This window comes from Crotalus tigris, unplaced genomic scaffold, assembly GCF_016545835.1.
Source record: "Crotalus tigris isolate CLP2741 ecotype Arizona unplaced genomic scaffold, ASM1654583v1 scf7180000024370.6872682, whole genome shotgun sequence".
NCBI classification, from domain to species: Eukaryota; Metazoa; Chordata; class Lepidosauria; order Squamata; family Viperidae; genus Crotalus; species Crotalus tigris.
In genome coordinates, this window is record NW_024100540.1 from 4,806,142 (window position 1) to 4,828,307 (window position 22,166).

General features: G+C 38.6%; 1 protein-coding gene across 2 annotated transcripts in view; it reads left to right on the forward strand.

Annotated features, from left to right (window-relative positions):
- Nucleotides 1–22,166, forward strand: part of MGAT5B (alpha-1,6-mannosylglycoprotein 6-beta-N-acetylglucosaminyltransferase B) — a 337,742-nt gene that overhangs the window by 286,760 nt on the left and 28,816 nt on the right. Inside the window, exons 11-15 of one of the 2 annotated variants that reach the window (XM_039328102.1) lie at nucleotides 1,130–1,260; nucleotides 3,069–3,074; nucleotides 8,365–8,520; nucleotides 10,635–10,781; nucleotides 11,660–11,776. In XM_039328102.1, the coding sequence (XP_039184036.1) occupies nucleotides 1,130–1,260; nucleotides 3,069–3,074; nucleotides 8,365–8,520; nucleotides 10,635–10,781; nucleotides 11,660–11,776 (557 nt within the window). The remainder of the gene's footprint in view (nucleotides 1–1,129; nucleotides 1,261–3,068; nucleotides 3,075–8,364; nucleotides 8,521–10,634; nucleotides 10,782–11,659; nucleotides 11,777–22,166) is intronic. The other variant, XM_039328103.1, reaches the window with a different exon arrangement.

Consider the following 22,166-nt stretch of genomic DNA (forward strand, 5'->3'; position numbering starts at 1 on the left):
CTATTATGTATTTGATCATATTTTTACTTTAGATGCATCTTTACTCATGGAACCAGAGGTTGAATTGATCTTATAACTATGCAGTTTGCTGAATTCATCCTGCAACACAATTCAGTTCTAAAACAGTTCAATTATGCAAACATTTGAATTGTGAAAAAATACAACTTCAGTATCCATACAAGTCACCAAGTGTGCCCAAGTCATTAAAGCTTTAAGAACTTTCCAAAACAATAATAAGAATTAGTATAGCCAGCCAAGTTTAGACTTGTATTTTAAAACAGTTGTTGTACCAAGTGCTAATTATGAGCCAAAATAAATTGTTATATAAAAGTAACATTTTTTCAGGACTGTTGTTTTGGTTTTAAAAATTATCTATCCTTCTTCAGACAGCTCATTCAACTACTATGGCTGTTACATTTTGTAATGAACAAAAAGAATTAAAACAAAATTGGATATTCCATTACAGAATTAAAAAATATTAGGTAAGAGAGATATGAAACATATCAATGAACTCATTTTTAAAATAAGTTTATTTGATTTCTAAACTAACAAAACACCTCTCATGTGGATAACCAGAGGACTGGTGGGTAGAATGGATCAGCCTAGAACTAAGGAGAAATTTCCTGACAGTGAGAAAAATCAACCAGTGGAATGGCTTGCCTTCATGGGTTGTGGGTGCTCCATCACTGGAGGATTTTAAGAAGAGATTGGACAGACATTTGCCTGAAATGGTATAGGGTCTCCTGCTTGAGCAAAACTAGAAGACCTCCAAGATCCCTTCCAGCTCTAATGATGATGATGATCCCATGTTTCAGGGTATGATACATAAAGTTTGCAAAAAAGTGTAGAAACTCTAGGGCATGGATGTCCAACTTTGGCAACATTAAGACCTATGGACTGCAATACCCAGAATTCCTCAGCCAGGCCCATGTCCACAGGCCTTCACACATTGCCAAATTGAATACTCCTGATCTAGGGTGAGCCCAAAATTCAATATAGTCTCTACAAAGTATACACTCTTCCAATGAAATGGAATGCTTTCATTGGAGGTGGGGTAGATTGTATTATCCAGGGGAGAGATATGAAGATTTCCATGGTTACAGTGACATATTATATTATTCCTCCACAGCTCATACACCGGATAATTCTTTCATGGGGTTTGTGTCAGAAGAGCTCAATGGGACTGAGAAGCAGTTTATTAAATCCAACAAGGCCAACAATATGGCAGTTGTCTATGGGAAGGAAGCCAGCATTTGGAAGGTGGGTTACATACACAAGCATTTCATCCCAACCATACAGTATAACAAATGAAACTTTCCCAATAATGATGAAACTCATTCATTCCTCACCACTGTTTGAAATGCCATTTATGCCTTTGAGGTGCATTGTCTACAAGGGTCTCGTGAAATAAGGAATGTAGCCTTTATCTCCTCAAATTGGGGTTCAACCTACAGAGTGAATTCACACACTTTTCCCAGCCTAATCCAGCTTCCAGAGGTAAAGGAGTGGCAAGGTGAAAATTGGCTCTGATTTTTGCTCCTGATTTTAGTTTGGAGGGCAGTTGCTAAACCAAGCCTGAAAACCTCTGTGGTATTAATGAGTAAGAGTGATATATTTATGTCCATCTCAACATGAAATCATTTGTTTTACTGGGGGGGGAGAACCACCCAAATGTAATTATCATTTTAAGCGTTGCAGTCTTGCAGAGTTTGGGAACCTCTTTCTAGGGAATCCCATCTTTAGACATCACATCTTGCATGCTAATTCTGCCCAATTACAGGTGCAGAATACATGGGTTTCTTTTTTCATACCAAAACCAGTGGCATGGTCTCACTCCTTGTTAAGGTCTTAGAGTTTTATATTTAGCCTGGGAAAATTATAACTATTAGATCAATTTTGCGACGGTCCAGACCTTAATCTTTGTTTATCTTAATTTTTATTCTTTGCACTACTTAATATTAATAATGGCCCAGGGACATTTATGAATGTCATAGGAAAGCAGGCTGCAGTTTTAAGCCATGCTGACATTCAATGAGAAATTTGCCCAGGAGGAGAAAAAACTGGCATTCCAAGACAACCCTGAACTGACTGTTAAAAAGCTGTAGCGGGTGTTAATTTCATGTGAAGTTTCAATAGAAGGACAGGATTCTGAGTCTGCAGCCCAGAGATTTCCTAGAATCCTTCAACCAAATACTATACTGGGGATCTGCTCCTTCAAACAGTTGATTGTGCAGTATGGGGTGGATGGTAGAACTGAGGGAAAGAAGCCATGATTGGTCTGACTCCTGGATGCAAAACTCATATGTTGAGGAAACAGACTGGCAATCAAAGCTTGCTTGCTTTATTTGTTTGTTTATGACATCAAAGTATTTTAATTTTCCTGCAAGAAGACAAGTCACACAGGTCAACTGACCACAGCAAGTATTTAGATCGTGAATTCCAGCATTAATGCTATAAGCTGAGATCAGATTCTGGGCTAATCACAACCTTTAAGAGTTCTATGTTCCATATTTGATCATTCAAGCTGACCTCTTCAAACATAAGTCATCTAAAACAGAGCTTCCTAACCTGTGGGGCACCAGGGACCAGTTCCATGGAGAAAGGTTTTGCCATGGACCGGAGAGTGCATGGTTTTGTGTGCTGCCTTCATTCCACAGATGGGGCTTTGCTTGTTTGTGCAGACCAGTTGCTGGCATGCCGCGGACTGGTTCTGGTCCACGGACTGGGGGTTGGGGACCCCTGATCTAACACATTCATAGCATTGGTTCTGTTTTGTATTTGGAGACTATTTTTCCAGGGGAAGAGTGGTGACAGCTATGTTGCTGGCCTTTTCAAGAACGAAGAAGAATTTGCTATCGGCTGACTATAAATTCAGCTTATTTGGTGACCACCAGGCTGGGGGGGAAGCTAAATTTGATGGATGACTGTTCTGATCCACCAAAGCTCTTTACATGGTCATATAACTTGTATTTCACCATCTTGGAGCATTTTAGTTTGTTGTCTTTCATACACAAGAAGTCAATTTTGCCTCTTCTTGCTTTTCTCTATGTGCCAACATGGATTTCCAGTTACAGGTACAGTAAGTCACAAATCATTTTAAACTAGATTTATGTTTAATATATTATAGCAGAACAAATAATGCTTTAATGCTTTTCATATGTAGATTATATGCATTTAAGTAACAATTTTCAAAATGGATTTTAATATGAATTATTACAAAGTGAGATTTTGGATAATTCTTTAAAGTAACATTCATCTTGTTTTTTTTAGCAAGACAAATCATTTTGTTCTGATTGCTTTGGTACAAATGGCATTTGCTCAACACGCATGCATTCTTTATAAAGGACACGGACATGGCAAGTTGTCTTTTTCTTCATGTTGCTTCCTCTCATTTGCTGCTGGTGTCTACTTTGCATATCTATGAAAAGGGTTATCTTCCCTCCTGTGACTACTGTTCCATTTTTCAGAGAAAACAATTATTTCTTCCCTAAGCAAAATCAAAGTGTGCATAGTGAATTTTTAAGAGAAAGGGTTTTTTTATCCACACACGCTCTGGCAGAGACATTTTCTTCCTGCAAATCTGGCCCCTCCACAATTGGAGAAATCAGTTACGGCTCAGCCTGCTTTTGCTCCTTACTGAAATCTCTAGGTGGCAAAAAGCTCTATTAAGTGGACAGTGAAGAGCATCGCCCACAAACGGAAACTGCGGACTTCTTTAAAGAAAGTTCTTTCTCTCTTCCCACCAGATTTATGACTCCAACCAAATATGCAACACATATTTTTACTGTCCTGTTCATTTTCATGTACATGGAACAAATAAAGCAACACACTATAAATACATATCTGCGATCAAATGATTTCCCTTTGTTGATATGTAGGAATAATTATGTGACTCATATAAATAATATATATTCTTCTGCTCAATTGTGTTCAGTTCTCAGAGACTGCCTGAACAACCGCTGCAATTTTCTTGGCAAGGTTTTTCAAGAGTAGTTTGCCATTGCCTCCTTCCTAGGGCTGAAAGAGAGTGACTGGCCCAAGGTCACCCAGTTGGCTTCATGCCTAAGGCAGCTTCTCAGTTCCCGACCTGATGCCTTAACAACTACACCAAACTGCCTCTCTAAATTACATATACACCCCATTTTTTTTGTAAACAAAACATACACAAGACTTTGCTTTATACAAATCTCTTTTAGTTTCAGAATATAGCAAACGATTTATATAGTCTCCATTTTGTTCCCCTAACAAAACAGAAGCCTTATTTTGCATTGCTAGAGCACAAGTGGCAGACTGTTTATTAATCTGTTTTAAAATATATAGTTACACTTATATATATAAATCAGGAAACCATGAATTTGAATCCCAAAGGTGCTTTTTCAAAAGGCAACTGGACTTGGTTTTAGCTTGAGGACATTTTGCTTCTCATCCAAGAAGCTTCTTCAGTTCAGCTATCCATCTGCAGAATCATCATCAAACATCCATCTGTAGAATCTCTGCTAAAACATTTCTGTGCTTTCGCTCTGAGGTCCAGTGGCAGGCCTGGGATCTATTTCATGGCCAGAAATACTAGAGGTAGAATTTTAAACCAGGAAAAGCTTATTGCTATTGTTGAAATGTTGGGGCATTTGAGGAAAATTGCCTGAAGTAAGCCAAATAATACACAATGAAAGGAAACACATCACACACATGGACAGAACAGCATCAGGATATTGAGAAAAGACACAGATGCATTAAAGAAGTACCAACACATGTATGTCTCTGCATATTCAAAAACACATTTTGAAACAACATCTAAGGCATCCTGCACAGCTGGAGGGACTAGGGTATCTGCAGCAAAGAAGAGCAAGGAGTGGCAAGCCCTGCCCAGCAGTGACATCATTCTACAAGCCCCTCCCTTTTGTCTGCATCATGATGAAGCTGCAGGGTGGGGCCTGCAATGACACTATCCCAAAGGCTCAGTTGCTATAAAAGTAAATCTCATTCCTTATTTTCTGCCAGTCATTACTAAAAATCAGCCAAAAGGAGACCAGCAGCCACTTGATGGTGCTGGCCTAATTTTTGACAGCAAGGAATAATAAAGCTGCCTCCCCTATTTTTTCCCTCTTTTCTTTTTTTCAATTATTTGCTTGGATGTAAAAAAAAAATCTGGGAATTAAATTGTCAGTTGGCTTTGCAAGCTCTGCTGCAAATACCCCTCAACTCTTTTCAGAGTTTATGTGTCCATATTTGAAACTGGGTGAGAAAAGGGTCTGAACAGGTAGCCAGGTAGACTCATTTCTTTTCCCAATTTGAGTCTTCACAGGCTCCAAGAAAGCTATAGAGTTCATGGAACCCAGAAACAAATATCTGGGTTCCCTAGAATACTTCACAGCTGCTGATATGCTTAGCTCTAGCTGCACTCTGTGGCCTATTCACTTGGATTCCCCATTTCCAAAAAGCTGATAAAGGTAGTCCTCAACTTAAAATCATTCGTTTGTGACCGTTCAAGGTTCCAGCAGTGCTGAAAAAAGTGACTTATGGCTATTTTTCACACTTTGGACCATTGCAGCATCCCCGTGGTCATGTGATTCAAATTCAGATGCTTGGCAACTGGTTCATATTTATGACCGTTGCAGTATCCCGGGATCATTTGATCACCTTTTGCAAACTTCTGACAAGCAAGATCAACGGGGAAGCCATATTCAGACAACAACCGTGCACTGCAACCTTGCAGTGGTTCACTTAACAACTATGGCAAGAAAGGTTGTAAAATGCGGCAAAACTCACTTAACAAATGTCTCGCTTAGCAATAGAAATTTGGCTCAATTGTGGTCATAAGTTGAAGACTACTCATATACGATGCTGTGCACACTGCTCCAGGAGATAGGAATTAGATGAATGCTGATACTTGAAATGACTAAGGCCCATTACTGATCTCTTGAAGTGAGAGCAATTGAGCACAACCTCTTTACCACATGGCTGTTACAGATTCTACAAATTGATCGGCAATACTGAGGCATTCCTTTCTTTATAGCTATGAGCATTCATTAGGAGAATTTGTGTAACGTGGAGGAGCTGGCAAGAGCCTGTTTGAGATCCACCATGTAGAATTTTGACACCTCTGCTCTCTCTTCAGAATAATTGGGTCTTTTAAGGCTGAAGTAGATGAGGGGTTGAAGAAAGGAAAGGGGAATGAAAAGAGTCCTGTTCAGAGTGCTACTTGGCGCTGACCACAGCTAAATTCAAAGGGGAATTTGCTTTTTTGAATTTATGCTGGCACAGAAACGAGGTCCATGCTTGGGAACATTGTGCAACATATATTGATCTGCAAGCGTATGCATTAGATAGAGTGTTAATGAAGTCTTACCAGCTCTGTGCAATTATTTAAAGATAGCATCAGATGAGCTCCAAATTAATCAACTTAATGCATGTTGAACCTCCAAAAGGAAAATTGCCAGCTTGTGGCAGCAAGATGCCACTTTTCTTCTTCTTTTTATCTTTTTAAATCTGTCTCTTTTCTTCCTGCAATAAAGCAATTAAACAAGATAGAAGCAGCTACATTTTCTACCTGCACTCAAGAAGGTGTTCAAGAGGCTTTCACCTTCTAACATATAAATGGTTCACCCTGTTTTTCTCTTTAGCTTTGTATGGAATGTGCTATTTGCTAAAAGTACCCTTTGAATGTTTCCAAATAGAACTGTTTACCGAGGCTTTTAATTGCTGGTTTTAATACCTCTGGTTTAGACTTTTTTTTTTTTTAATTGTGAAGGCTTTTCAGGAACCTGTGGATAAATACATACACGGATCAAAGACAATCGTACTCTAACAGGATGGGAGTTATAAAAGAATTAGAATGAGAGAGAAAAAGAGAAAGAGAGAGAATCATACAGTACAGGAAGCCCCACTCATTAAGAATAAATTTGTGTGTTTACTTTTGGGGCCTTGTTGTATTCCTAGTTGTACACAAAAACTCACAAACATTTTAAGCAAAAAAAACAAAAAACAAAAAACAAACAAAGAAAATATCCAAACTCTGTACTAAAGCAATATTTTATTAGTATCAACTAATAATTGCCAGAAACAAAATACCCATAGCAAGTTTTCAAGTGCTTAGAATTCTTGGCTGGGTGTTTAGTTTAATTTATTGAGGCTAATCTTTAGTGTTAAAAGGGAAATCTGGGGTGCAGATTCATCCTTTGGAGAGAAATGAAGTGCAGAAGCAAACTACTCAGATCCCTTGTTAATCTAAAGTTAATCTAAAAACCAGTTTTTTATAGACGCCAAGAGTGTGATTTGTTTCAAGTGTTACGTTTACATTGACATTAGCTCTAAATGTTAGCTAAGCAGTTGCATTGCTTAGTGGATTGAGTGATCTTCCACTCACACATTGAAGGTTTGATTCATAGGTAATGAAAATTTCATCCATCTTAGGACCTACTCATTAAAAAAGTAAATTTTGGTTTTTGATATGGTGTATATATATCCAGTATAAAGCTAAATCAATTATGTTCATTAAAAAAAAAGAAGATCTTACAGAAGGGCAAATATCCATTGCTTTATAACATTCCTTCTATGGTAGGCCAGTATTTTTATTTCACATTCTCAGAGGGGGGGGGTTTATAACTGAGATGGGGTTTTGAAGCAACAGCATTCTCAAATCACAGCTTTTTCTTTTATTTCTGCCCTAGTGGATCTACAAATGTGATTTGGAATGCATTTTATTTGCTCAGTTCTGTGTTTCTTCAGCAGAAGGCTAATACTTGAATTAAACCTATGTAAGTTTAATCAAATTTGAGTGTTACAGAATCCTTACTCCCAAATTTAGTTGGCAGTAGACGGCTAAAAATGTATTTTCCACTGGCTTTTCTTTCAGCTATTCATATTAGATTTGGTGGAAAAGATATTATATTGTACCCCCGAAGGAGAAAAAATATATATCAAAATTTGCCTATGTATAGAATATATTTCTAAGCTACCTGGCTCTTGGGTTGTCTCTGGTGGGCTGTGGCATTCTTGCCTTTGATTTAGTCAGTGTATGAGATGTATTGTATTGCATCTTTCCATATGAAATTCCAAGAAGAATAAAGAAACCCCACGGGACTTTGTCATGTTAGGAAAAAGCAATCTGGGAGATTACCTAAGCAGCAAAATATCTGAAGACTGCCTAGATCTGACTGGATTGAGACAGTATGTAAAAGACATAAATATCATAAAAGGAGGAACAACAGTACTTCTACCTCCTCTCACAAGTTCAAAAAAGGCATCCAAAGAATGCCTCTAAAGCCTGCTGAGAAAGAGGCAGGAAAAATAGAGAGTAAAATGTTCAGGATTTCAACCTGATCTTAGCTGGCCCTGATCAACATCTTCCCTTTCTTTCCTTTCCAGGGTAAAGAGAAGTTTCTAGCCATCCTTAACAAGTACATGGAGATCCATGGCACTGTTTATTATGAAACCCAGCGCCCACCGGAGGTTCCAGCTTTTGTGAAGAATCACGGTCTTTTGCCCCAACATGATTTTCAGCAGCTTCTGAGAAAAGCCAAGGTATTGGCCAGATAGTTCTGTTCCCTAACTTAGGAAGGTGTGAATGCTAATGAAAATAATAACAGAGTTGGAAGGGACCTTGAAGGTCTTCTAATCCAACCCCCTGCTCAAGCAGGAAACCCTACACTATTTCAGGCAAATGGCTATCCAATCTCTTCTTTAAAATCTTCAGTGGTGGAGCACCCACAACTTCTAAAGGGAAGTGGTTTCATTAGTTAATTGTTAATTTAGCAAATTCATTTACTGGTTAAAAGCCCCTTTCGGTGGGAAAAAAACCTTTGCTTTCTGCAGTTGCATGAACCTAGAAATACATTGTGGGAATGTATTCCTACCTGCAAAAAGTCTTGGGAAAGAGGAATAGATAGCCTTGCATTGCAGGACTGCAGAACTGAAAAACAGTGGAAACATCAAGAGGGTATTATTAAAAACATCAGCGAAAAGAATGTCCTTTGGCAACATGCTTGATTTGCTAGTAAGCATCAGGCACTTAATAGTCTATGTCTTTGCTCTAAATTAATGTTTCCCAACCCTGGGAACTTTAGGATGTGTGGACTTCAACTCCCAGAATTCTCCAGCCAGCCATAGAGGTTAGGAAACATTGCTCTAAATAATGATCAAACTATGAAGGTTGAAAAAGTGAGAACATAGTTTAAGAGGGGAGATTTTTTTCAGGAACCATAGGAATCTATGGCACAGATAGACAATAGCTTGCATTCCAGGAATAAAATCTGTCCACTAGAGCTATTGGGAAGGACTTTATCAATAGATGACCAGATTGCCTTACGGAGGATGGTAGAATTCAAATCTCATTATCCAGCTTGATTTAGCCATTGCTTTAGTTTTCATGCTATTCCAGAATAAAACTAAATAGAATCACTCAGGACAAATTAAACAGAACTTTGGAACATTTATTTTTAGGAAGGAAAGGTCAGGCACACATCAGTCATAGGACATTGCACACCATTTCCCACCCAAATTTGGACCATGTAACTCTTCATACCTATGAACATGTGTGAGAGATCACAATCTTAAATGTAGTTCCAAACACTTAGTTTCCTCCAAGGGTCGAGCACAAGGTCTAACTCTCAATAACTCATAGGGCACTTCTTACTATAGTATACACTACACTTTTTTCACAAGTGCAACTTTTTGTAATTGTATGTGTGGAATCTGAGACTGCAAGGGTGAATGAAGCCCCATTTAATTGTATAGGTCTTTTCAATGCAGGGATTAAAGAAATGAAAAACACAAGAAGGACTAGGAAAGAAGCTATAAAGAAACCAAATTCTAAACTTGCTCTTCTCAGTTTCACACTGTTCACCATTTCTCTACCTAAAGTAAATTACAAGATAACATTTACACACTTATCACTTGACATGGGGCTTATTCAAGAAAATTAGACTTCAATAGCTAATTATTAATATGTGCAAGTTAGTACAGGGTAATTGACATAGGCAGCAATAGGAAAATTATACTGTGGCTTGTTCTATACTAAAAGGAAGACTGATCAGCCAGTAGGAAACATGTCAATGAAAGGTTCAAGTAAAGACTTCATGGAACATTCATTCCCACTGGTAGCAAAACAGCCATAAGTTCCATTCTGCTCAATGAGTGAGAGAGGAGCAATCAAAACTGTTTTACAAGAGTTCTGTACATCAATTTCTATCCCCCTGGGCAAGGCAAGGAACTGAAGGATATTACCTTAAGTGTGCACCCTGTCAGCCCAAATATGGGAGAAAGAAATCTTCTTTCTTTTGTTTTCTTTTGCCTGTATCAGCTCAATCCAGAGCCATCCACAAGCAGCAGTCGCCAACTGCGACATCATTTTGCATTTTTAGATTGCTAACAAAGAATAAAGAGAGAACTGGGATAGCTATTTCGAGTTCCTTTAACTCTCTTCAGCCAGACTTACTCTTCTGAGATTCGAACCTGGGCTATATGCATGTTAGGCAGTTGTTATAACCTCTAGACCACAGGCTCTTTCTCACTTTGTCAGTTGTATCAGGAGAGAGACAGGGGGAGGAGATTTTACCTTAGCTGTGCACCCTGTCATATACATATGAATAGCCTACTCTTCCCAAAGATTGCTAAATGCCTGGATTTGCTTTTCACAGCTCTTTATTGGCTTTGGTTTTCCTTACGAAGGCCCTGCCCCTTTGGAAGCAATAGCTAATGGATGTGTTTTCCTGCAAGCTCGTTTCAATCCACCCCACAGCTCACTCAATCATGAATTCTTCAGAGGGAAGCCAACATCAAGGGAGGTTAGTCTGCTTTATGATGTTGCGACCAAGCTTGTTTTGTCTGTTTGCTTTTTCATAACATACTGTGTTATGATTTCTGAACTCTCTTGTTGGATTTGGATATCTGATGCAGAAAGGGGTAATTTGTATCCAGACTCAATGTGTCAATACTTTTGAGACATAGCCTGCTCCAGAGGCCAGGATAAAGAAGTTAAATCACCAATTACTCAAATGTGTTATTGTGACAATGAAATTTAATGAAAACTGTCGTGTTATTTTTGCTTGCATAAAGCAAGATAAAAGTGACTGTGCATGTTGCAATAAGCATATAGATATGTAAGTGAGAGATTTGGACCATATTTGGGCTAAATTCATGTTTGAATAACCTAGAGAAGTGTATAAATGGCTCAAATTATATTGTAAGAGTTTCTCTGATACAAAAGGAAGATTTGGTCCATGAAAAGGTTTGTGCAAACGTATGAAATGCATGCTTTCTGAACCACAGCGGGGTCCTTAAGATTCCCCGAGAACTCTGCAAAATCTCACTCAATGGGAATGATGGTGAGAGCTTGTGGGCTCTACAACTACCCACCCTGGCTTTATACAAACAACAAAGAAGAATTATGTGCCTGAAATCAGTAGGAAACATTTTACAACATTTGGATAAATGCTCATGAAGATTTCATTTTTTTGCTGAATTCACTGATGCAGAATGAGGAGTAAGAATGTTCAGAGCCAGGAAAAGAAGTAGATAAATATAATTAAAATGGACCTATTCTCATCCTTATCTCTTGCTAGCTCTTCTCACTCTAATGCTCTGCCATATTTTCAGAAATGTTTCCCATCCCAGAGCCCCACAGGGGAAATGCTAAGTGATTCATTTCTTGTGCACATTTTAGGTATCTTCTCAGCATCCCTATGCAGAAGATTTCATTGGAAAACCTCATGTGTGGACAGTGGATTATAATAATTCAGAGGAGTTTGAATCAGCCATCAAAGCAATTATGAGTACTAAGGTAATTGCAGGTGAATTATTGATAGACTGCACTAATACAACTAGTCCATAGTTGCTTAACAGCCAAAGTTTATGGTGGACTCAAAAAAGTTATTTAGGATCTGTCCTTGAAGTTACAATTTACACACACATACACACACACACACAGAGCTGTACAGTTACATGGTCACATTTCAGGCACTTGACAACTGGCTTGCAATTATGACCTGTTGCAGCACTTCACAGTTGTGCACAATGACCATGATTTGTGACTCTCTTTTTTTTGCTATTTTCCTCTCTCTGTCAATATCAAAAAAAGTGAAAATTTTGCATTTTTGACTTGTACCAAAGTTGAGCCAGAAGAAATCTAGCTGGCATGTTGTGATGCTGTTGTTGTCAGCCTCCAGCTCAAATATCCAAATAAAGTCCAGGATTTTTTTCATTTCTGAAAATCTTACTGGTTTACTGAGTACATGACATGGTATAGGAGAAGGAAAACTAACTCTAAAATCCCAAGACATATAACCAAAGCATATAACAATGACATTCCCAGCCAAACCTCCCAGATGTCCACATACCTCATGTAAACAAATTCTGGTTGTTATGAGAACCATCTGCTATCTTGTTCTGGAAAGGTTTCCATACATCCTTTCTCAGCAAACATCTGCAGAACTGGAGAAGTTTTGTTTCTCTAACTAACCCATTCAAAATCTCATCTCCCCCCCCCAACACACTTACTCTAATGACAAGATGAAAACAAAAAAGCATGTAGCTGCCAGGTTTTCACTCTTGACAGTTGTGCCCCACATTGGACACTGCCTGAGCCATTATGAATATGCCTTGTGTTCTCTGCTCCTTTTCCACAGCAATGGTCTGATGGTGGTTGTTAAAAGGAGGCTATCATGCTGCCAAAACACCTGGCTTTTTGTGTCAAATTTTAGAGAGGGGCAAAAGGGCAAACCAAATATCCAGGTGCATCTTTGGACAGCACCCCTCTTTTCCTTCCTGGTTTAGTTTGAATGTAGTTGCTTAAGATTGTGTCTAGAATTATTTCTTTCTTGTTATAATAGTTTCTGAGATTCCAATGTGTCCATCTGGCCTGCAATTTTTCCATTCTCACATGAGGATGGGCAAACAACAAAATATTTTCAAGATAGTCAAGATAACATTGATGGGAGATAAGAGAAACAGACAAAGCCACAAAGATATCTCAGAGTCATCAGTTGTTTACCTCCTTCCAAGATCTAATAAACCCAAGTCCTTGTACTAATATCCACTAGTATACATAGTGGATTCAAAAGCTGAGATAAGTGCAAGAACCTGTTACACAATATAGACCATCATTCATCAGAAGTCAATAAATTAGGCTGTACATAAAATTCCTTTTGGTCTATTTAGGTTCAAGTCAGTACTCGTAAAGACAGATTTAAGCTATGAGTGAAAGTTACCTGCCACTCTAATAGTGATTTCACAGGTCCAAATGTGCTTGTGCTTTTACCAGTTCAGCTTCTGGTTTCTCTATGTTTCTCATCCCATGCATTCAAATGAAGATACTCATGTCTTAGATCCTATAGCAATAACTTTTAATAGCAGCTGTTCCTCTCTATGGCCTTTATTCCATTGCTCTGTGTGAGTGGATGGGTGTGGGTATGTACTGTCAAGTCAGTATTGACTCCAGCCATCACTGGCAAAGTCTTTCAGAAGTGGTTTGCCATTGCCTCCTTCCTAGGGCTGAGACAGAGTAACTGGCCCAGGTTCACCCAACTGATTTTGCACCTAAGATAGGACTAAGGTCTTCAGGTCCAGTGCTTTAACCACTACATCAAACTGATTCTCTTTATTCCATTAATGGAATAGCAAGCTTGGCCTCCATTTCCTCTTTCTTATGCAGATTTGCAGGACAACACAATAACCCCAGTTTCCTAACACTTTGCAATAATTATAACAAAGCAAGAGACAGCCTACAGTCTCTGATTATTATTTTGCCTTGTGAGTATTTTATATACTATTTTGAGTTGGAAGTATGTAGCAGGCATAATGTAAGCTTTAACATGGGTTTAAAACTATTAAAAACATGACTTTCCAATCCTTTCCAAACCAGAAACATAGAAAATCCTGATACTTGCCTCTATGGATAATTGCCCATTATAATATTCAGCCTTCCCCCAGTTTTAAAAGATTGCTCAATCCTGCAGTTAAAGCTTCTCTTGCAGTTCTATCTAATTTGCAAATAGCTTCTTCCTACTGGTGATTCTCAGGCTGACTTACAACCACTGTGCATCCCAGCCTCCACATCTTAGTGGCTGGTGTTATTTTTCATCATTAACAACAAGCAGACATAGACTTCACAGATTAATATATTCATTGTCAGCTTCTGGGTATTTTTTCCCCAGACAGCTCTATGAAGCCTATTTTTCCTCAAATGTGAGTGCGACAAAAACAAACAACGGATGTTCTTTCATTTAATGATTATTAGTATTAGACATATTAAGCTAATCAACAATAAGAGAAAATGTGTCAAGTACTCACTTCCAAATATGAGTATTTCACATGCCAGTAAAATTAAAGGGAAAAAATGAAAAAAAAGGCAACTTCTAAAAAATGTGGGTCCTGCTGTGTGATGCAGTTTTTTCCTTCAGAATTTCAACATCTATCTGTCAGCTCCCTACTAGCAGAAGCCTTTCAACTTGTCTAGATCATTAAAGTCAATTTTCCTGGGGTGGGAGGGGGGGGAATAGGCTGATCTCCATTTTGCTTTCAACTTGCTTCAGGGGGTAGAAACTAGTCCCTGTTGTTCCAAAGATGATATACTGCAAAATGTTGCTTCTTTTTAATATCTGGTTCAGAAGAGCAGCAGGAGCCAAGAAATTCAGCTCACCTGAGATGATATTAAAGAGAATGTTTCAGGGACTAGTGTGAGAGCTTTCATATATTATAGCAAAGCTGGCTTGTTTCCAAGTGCATGTGCACCAGAAAGTACAGTAATTGCTAATCCCATATTCCTGGTAAAAGTTCCTATTAGGCCTGTGCAAATCAGCTCTGATTACATTCAGATTGAATATTAGGGATTCAGAGGGCTTATGATTAAATCATATTTGAACATTCAAGGGCAGGCCAGTTTGATTCAAATTATGTCAGGATTACATAAGCTATAAATGAGAAGGTATCTGAATATTTGAAGCTGCTTCCTTCCTGTTTCGGCAGAACAGGAATAAAATCTCAGCAATGAGAGACTCGGTAGAGAATCTTCACTCTCCAAGGTCCATCCAGATTACCTTCAAGATGTTATCAGAAGAGATTTTTAAAATATTTCCCCTGCACCCGTGGCTATCACAGAGGACCAATGATTAAATGTGAACTGCATCATCATGATTGCAAACTCTACCCCTTTTGTACTTGTATGTTGAGTACTGAAGCAGGTATATAGTGAACAGAGTTGAGCCTCCTTTAAAGCAGAAACAACAGGAATGAGAAATGGATAGTTTAACAACCTTTACAATTTTTTGGAAATAACCTGCATAAAAACCATGATGATCCAATGCAGAAAAGGTCCCACTCCAACTAAAAAATAAAATATTTTTAAAAAGTGATAGAAAGGAAGTATGTATTCCTCCACCCACTTTTTGAGTATGCTGGGCCTGCATGACAATGGAAGTTGTCCATTGACTAGTCTGTAAGTAGAAGTACAGCTTTACTTCTTCTGATGATTGGGTTTCAGGGAGTTCCAGGATAACAATAGCACCTAGACTTATATACCACTTCATAGTGCTTTATAGCCCACTCTAAGCGGTTTACAGAGTCAGCATATTGTCCCCAACAATCTGGGTCCTCAATCTACCAACCTCAGAAGGATGAAAGGCTGACTCAACCTTGAGCTGGTCAGGATCGAACTCCTGGCTATGGGCAGAGTTTGCCTGCAATACTGCATTCTAACCATTGCACCACCATGGCTCTAATAGACCAACCAGAATGGCAGACCTGGTTGGTCTATTATGCCTGTCCTAGAAAGAACCTCCTCCACACAGGCAGGGCACGCTGGCAAAGATGTACTTTTCTGAGCAGACATGATTGTGGCTTTCTGGCAATAGTCTGTGTGTAAATTAATATAAAAACAGCAGAAACATCTTGACTCATTGGAATACAATACCACAGAGATAGGCCAGTCACAGAAGAAGTGGCAATCATAGGCTTGCCACCTATTATTCTTTAAAAAAACATAGAATATGTGGGCCAATGCCTGTAAATGTTAGTCTGGTGCTATCTCATCCATTCTCTAGAGCAGAGTTCTCCAACCTTTCCGAGCTCGCGGCCCAGAGGGGAGAGCAGCTTCCAAATTACTGTGTGTGAATGCATGTGCATGCATGCAAATGGGGCCACATCCACTGGCACAGTACTAGTGGCCGCATTCACTCATATGGCATGCGCTGGTGCCATTCTCATGTCTGAACGACCGCACACCTCCTGCGGCGGCTAGTGCCTGTTCACACATGCACAAATGGGCTGCACCCCCCCATGCTAGCTGCCTGTTTGTGCATGCACAAACAGGGCGTGCATGCCCCCCCATACTAGCATTCCCGTTCATGCCCATGCACATGTGCAAACAGGGCTGTGGGCGCTAGTGTGAGGGAGGGAATGTGCGCCCATATGTGCATGCCCTGGCCAGCCATTTCTGCAGCCCATATGATGGGGACCCCTGCTCTGGAGGCATCTGACTCATTTATGCAGATTTTAAAAGTAAAGTTTTAGTGGTCAGGCCTAAGTCCATATTTAGAGTGCTGTGAACTGAGCTGAGCTCCATAGTTGATTGTTGGAAGGGGAATAACGGTCCATTAATACGAGAGACAGCAAAACTTAGGGAAGAAAATAAGAAAATGGACTAAGCCCAAAGGGATGTTAGCTTTATACTCCTTGACAGACACATTTGAGTGAGCTGACAGATCAATTTCAGACTGATACAACCAGAGAGAGCAACATGCACACCCAGCATTCTCCATATATGGAAATGAAGTTGCAACATCAGACAATATATGTAACAAGCCTGGAAACAGCAGAAAAGTCATTCACTCTGAGACACACAAATCTACTTCAGTGTGCTGCCTCGATTTCCAGATCTGCTTCATGGGCTGACAAAACTGCATCTTTGTTTGAAGGAAATCTTCAAAATATTGCAGTGCTTTATTTGTATAGAACTTACATCAAGGCTTGTAGCAACAGGACTTGGGCTCAGCTCAAACTGTGTTCATTTTATGGCATTAAGTTTATATGTTAAGAAAATTATTCCACAGTAACTCTATTAGTCTTTCAAATATTTAAATCTCTTTGTTATTTTTGTGCAGTACAAAGATTTCCAAATAGCTATTTGTTGTATTTTGCATTCTGGATGTTAGATTAATATATACCATGTAATTCCTAGCCGGTAGATATGGGGTGGCATGTTGGCTACAAGATAATCTTTAGATTAGAGATTTTAGATTGCACATAATGTTATGAGCACATTTGAAGTTAAATTGAGCCTTAGCTATGTTTGTGGCACGTTAGCCAAAATGTGCCCAATTTGATGCTACCCTTATAGCTAGCAGAGAGTGATGCATTTAACATAGGTATGACTAAAGCTAGTAACATTGCTTTTTTTTTATTTACAAGGTGTTTTTATGAAACACTTTATTGATTAAAACCATGATGGGAAGCATAGCTCAATATCTATGGGCTTTCAGAGAATAGTCATGACATATGGAAGATTGAAAACTGGAATATGAGAGGCATAGATGATAATTAACAATGAAAAAGGGAGAAAAAGGAATCTGTTGTATGTCTGTGTCCTAAACTACACTATCTTGCTAAAAACATTATGTGACTAGTTTGATTGTTCAAAACCACGATGGAAGGCTGTGACTTGGAATATAAGTGGAGTAAATGGTAATGAGCTTGAATTAACAAATTAAGTGAAAGAGAGAAAAATAGATACATTTGTCTGTGAAACTGAGAGAAAAAGAAAAAACATAATAGAGTTGAATGAAGGTATTCTGGGATTGATAAATGCATGCATGGAAGTGAAGTACACATTTCATTATAAATGAAAGTGCTAAAACATATGTCAGAATGTCTTTGTGGTTATGCATGAAAGTAAAAATTCATAGTTTAGTAATATGCATGTTCACACTTCAAGAAATATTGATAAGGGGAGAACCAAAGAAGAATTTGGAGAAAATAGTGCAACATTATGAATGTCTGCAGTTGGAGCTGTGGAGACGTTATATTAAATGACACAAATGAATGGGTGGGAATAGCATAAGAAAGTACAGAGTATAGAAAATGTGGAGCCCCAAAATGAGATTGATGACTATTTGGTCAATGGCTGGCAAAGAAAGATATGTTTCAAATGTGTGGTTTAAGTTTAGATCTACTCATGCATATGCATGGCAGAGCCAATGGATTTAAAAACATAATCAATTATTTATAATGAAAGACTGAATGAATTTACTACAGGCTATTATTTGATAGTATCAGGTGTCGGCTGAAAAACCGATAGAGAAGAAAATGAAAGAGAGAAAATGAAATTAGACTGAAAATATAACAACTGTAGGAAAGGAAAATGTGAATGTTCTATCAAGAAGTATAAGAACATAGATTAGTCTCCCAACAGAATACATCAAAAGAGGACCTAAAGAAGATGTGGTTGGATCAGAGTAAAAATAGTTGTTATGAAGGACCACAAAAATTTGACAGGAGGTATGAAACAGGATGCTTGGTGGAACCGGAACCTGAAAGATGAAAAAAAATTTGATTTAAGACAATGATGGCTAAGAACAAAATTAAGAGGCAAAAAAAATAAATAAATCCTAAGTAGTGGAAAGAAAAGAGACAGTTGTGATGGACATAGTCTATGTAGAGAGTAAGTAAGATGACCTTAATGGAAATTTATAATAACCATTATCTAGGGGCTAAAACATTTTTTTTAAGTCCCGAGAAATGAGATAATATTAGGAAATGATTTGGGCGGATGCCTTCCTAAGTCAATCGAGTGTCAGAAAGGCTAGGAAGCTCAGCACAATCAGAATTACAAGATTCTGTTATTGCAGCCAATTTCAGTAAAGATAAGTTTAGCCTTCTGATTTTCTGGTCTAGTCTATCTAGTGGGGTTGGCAGTCAAAGAGAGCAAATAGCAATAGCACTTAGACCAGTGTTTCTCAACCTTGACAATTTTAAGGCATGTGCACTTCAACTCCCAGAATTCCACAGCCAGCACTGGCTTGGAATTCTGGGAGTTGAAGTCCACATGCCTTAAAATTGTCAAGGTTGAGAAACACTGACTTATATACTGCTTTACAGTGCTTAACAGCCATCTCTAAGTGCTTTACAGAGTCAGCATATTGCCCCCAAAAATCTGGGTCTTCATTTTACTGATCTTAGAAGGATGGAAGTCTGAGTCAGCCTTGAGCAGGTGAGAATTGAACTGCCAAACTGCTGGCAGCTGCAGTCAGCAGAAGTAGCCTGCAGTACTGCACTCTAACCACTGCACCACCACAGTTAAGATAAAAAGAAATACAGAAAATATCAATGGGTTTTTAAAAATCATGTTGGAAATGACTAAAAAAATGGCTAAACAAGAAACCACAAGCCCACTGAATGACATTAATAATAAAAATGATGACATTCATTTAGGCAAGAAAAACCAAATGCACAAGTACAGCATAGATGGCACCATGCTCAATCGTAGTAACTGTGAGAGGGACCTCGGAGTCCTAGTAGACAATCACTTAAATATGAGCCAGCAGTGTGCTGCAGCTGCCAAAAAGGCCAACACAGTGCTAGGCTGCATTAACAGAGGGATAGAATCAAGATCACGTGAAGTATTAATACCACTCTTCAATGCCTTGGTAAGGCCACACTTGGAATACTGCATCCAGTTTTGGTCACCACGATGTAAAAAAGATGTTGAGACTCTAGAAAGAGTACAGAGAAGAGCAACAAAGATGATTAGGGGACTGGAGGCTAAAACATATAAGGAACGGTTGCTAGAATTGGGTATGTCTAGTTTAACGAAGAGAAGGACAAGGGGGGACATGATAGCAGTATTCCAATATCTCAGGGGCTGCCATAAAGAAGAGGGAATTAAGCTATTTTCCAAAGCACCTGAAGGCAGGACAAGAAGCAACGGGTGGAAACTAATCAAGGAGAGAAGCAACCTAGAACTAAGGAGAAACTTCCTGACAGTGAGAACAATTAATCAGTGGAACAGCTTGCCTCCAGAAGCAGTAAATGCTCCAACACTGGAAGTTTTTAAGAAGAGACTGGACAGCCACTTGTCCGAAATGGTGTAGGGTTTCCTGCCCGAGCAGGGGGTTGGACTAGATGACCTCCAAGGTCCCTTCCAACTTTACTACTATTAATTAATAATTCTTTGTGATGTAATTGAAGGAAGGGAATCCTGAAAGGAGTATTTTAGGGGGTAATTTGGGAATGGAAGGAATAGAATGGATTGAAATGAAGTCTTTGAAGTGTAATCATGTATAATGGACCAATGGAATGAACAATTTCAGGTTATACATTAATTGTGAAAAAGTGAAGTATATGAATCAATCTTAGTATAGTGTTTAGTAAAGATGGGAGACTGGATGGAAAAATTTTAAGATGTGGAAATGCTGATAGAGCAGTACTTGGTAGAGTTGGTCTCTTGAAATGACTGTGTATAAGGTTATGTTTCTGTCTAGTTTGTTATATGGAAGTGAAAATTGGCTATGTCAGGAAAAACAAAAGTAAGCTGAATGGAGTGGGAACGACTTTCTTAAGAAATATATGTGTTAAAACAAGAACAGAGGGAGCCAAAAATGAAGGAACAATGAATGGATGTGGATTGAATACAGAAGTGAGTGATCCATATGAAAGAAGCATATTGAGGCAGTTTGGTCTTATAGAGAGAATGAATGAGGATCAAATCATAAAACATACGCGCGCACACACACACACATACACAGAGAGAGGGGGGAGAGAGAGAGAATGTGAGTATACAGTACATATACACATACACATATGAGAGTGTATTTATGTGTGAGCCAGAAAAAAAGTACAGCTGTGTACTTTTACAACACTAAAAATTGGTGACTGCACACAGTCTGAAGCACTTCTTCCACATTCTATTTCATGTGTGTGCCACTCTAATAATTAAATCAATATTAACTGTGATACAGATGGTTCATTGTAAGAACCCCACAGACTGAATATTTATTTGAGCATCATTTTCTTTGCATTCCATCATATGCCAAAATTATTTTACCTCTCTGCTGGGAAAAAAAATATGTAAGGATGGCACTAATGAGTTCAAAAGCCAAATGTATTTGACATTAACAGCTGAATGTTCTCTGCTAGTAACATTTTGAGATGTGCACCTTGAAGAAACAGCAGGTAATACTTGAGCCAGACTTTGACCTTTAGCAACTACCAGCATGTCCATGTCCATTACTTTCCTGGCAATAATGCAGACATGGTTTACCACTACCTTTCTCCAGGATGTTTCTTGACCCCAGTCTAGCCTACAATCCTGGGAGTTCCTACACATCTCCCATCTAAGTGCTAAGGCACTTAGCTTTTTCTTTAGTTCAAGTATGCCAAAAGCAAATAACTGTGTTATTATATATAATAAGAGCCATTTTGGTCTAGACCAGGGGTAGGCAACCTTGGCTCTTTTATGACTCGTGGACTTCAATACCCAGAATTCCATGCTGGCTCAGGAATTCTGGGAGTTGAAGTCCATGAGTCATAAAAGAGCCAAGGTTGCCTACCCCTGGTCTAGTGGCTAAAGCATCAGACTAGAAACCAAAAGACTGTGAGTTCTGCTTTAGGCATGAAAAACGATTGGGTGAACATGAGCCAGATTTGCTCTTTCTCAGCCAATGACAACAAGCTCAGGGGACAAGTTGATTGGTCAATTCCTTTCACAATTAATGGATCAATACTCAGTTGATCAAAAAAAAAAAGCAAACCCTCCATTTGGAGAAATTGCTAGGCAGAAGAGAAAGAAAAGAAAAATTACAAGTGTATTATTCACATTATTCAGAAATTTCAGTGATTCTCCTTCTAGCTGGATGTGCATATGGGGTGGGGGAAGAATCTTCGGAATAGAACAAGGAAGCCGAGAACATCAAGTTTCATAGCAATCCTCAGAAGTAAACCTTACAAAGTTTAATGAGGCTTATCTTAGACAAATGCATATATTGTTGCATACTAAAATATTTAATCTCTCTGCACTGGAATTTGTTTTCAATTTTCATTCATAAGAAGCCAAACACTGGAGAAATCCAGCAGCACAATCCTAATAATAAGGTCTTTAAGATAAGTTGGTTTTTAAGCCATCAATTCAAAAAATGTGAATGCGGCCAGGAAAAAGAAATAGAAGGGTCAGAGCAGGGCAAAAT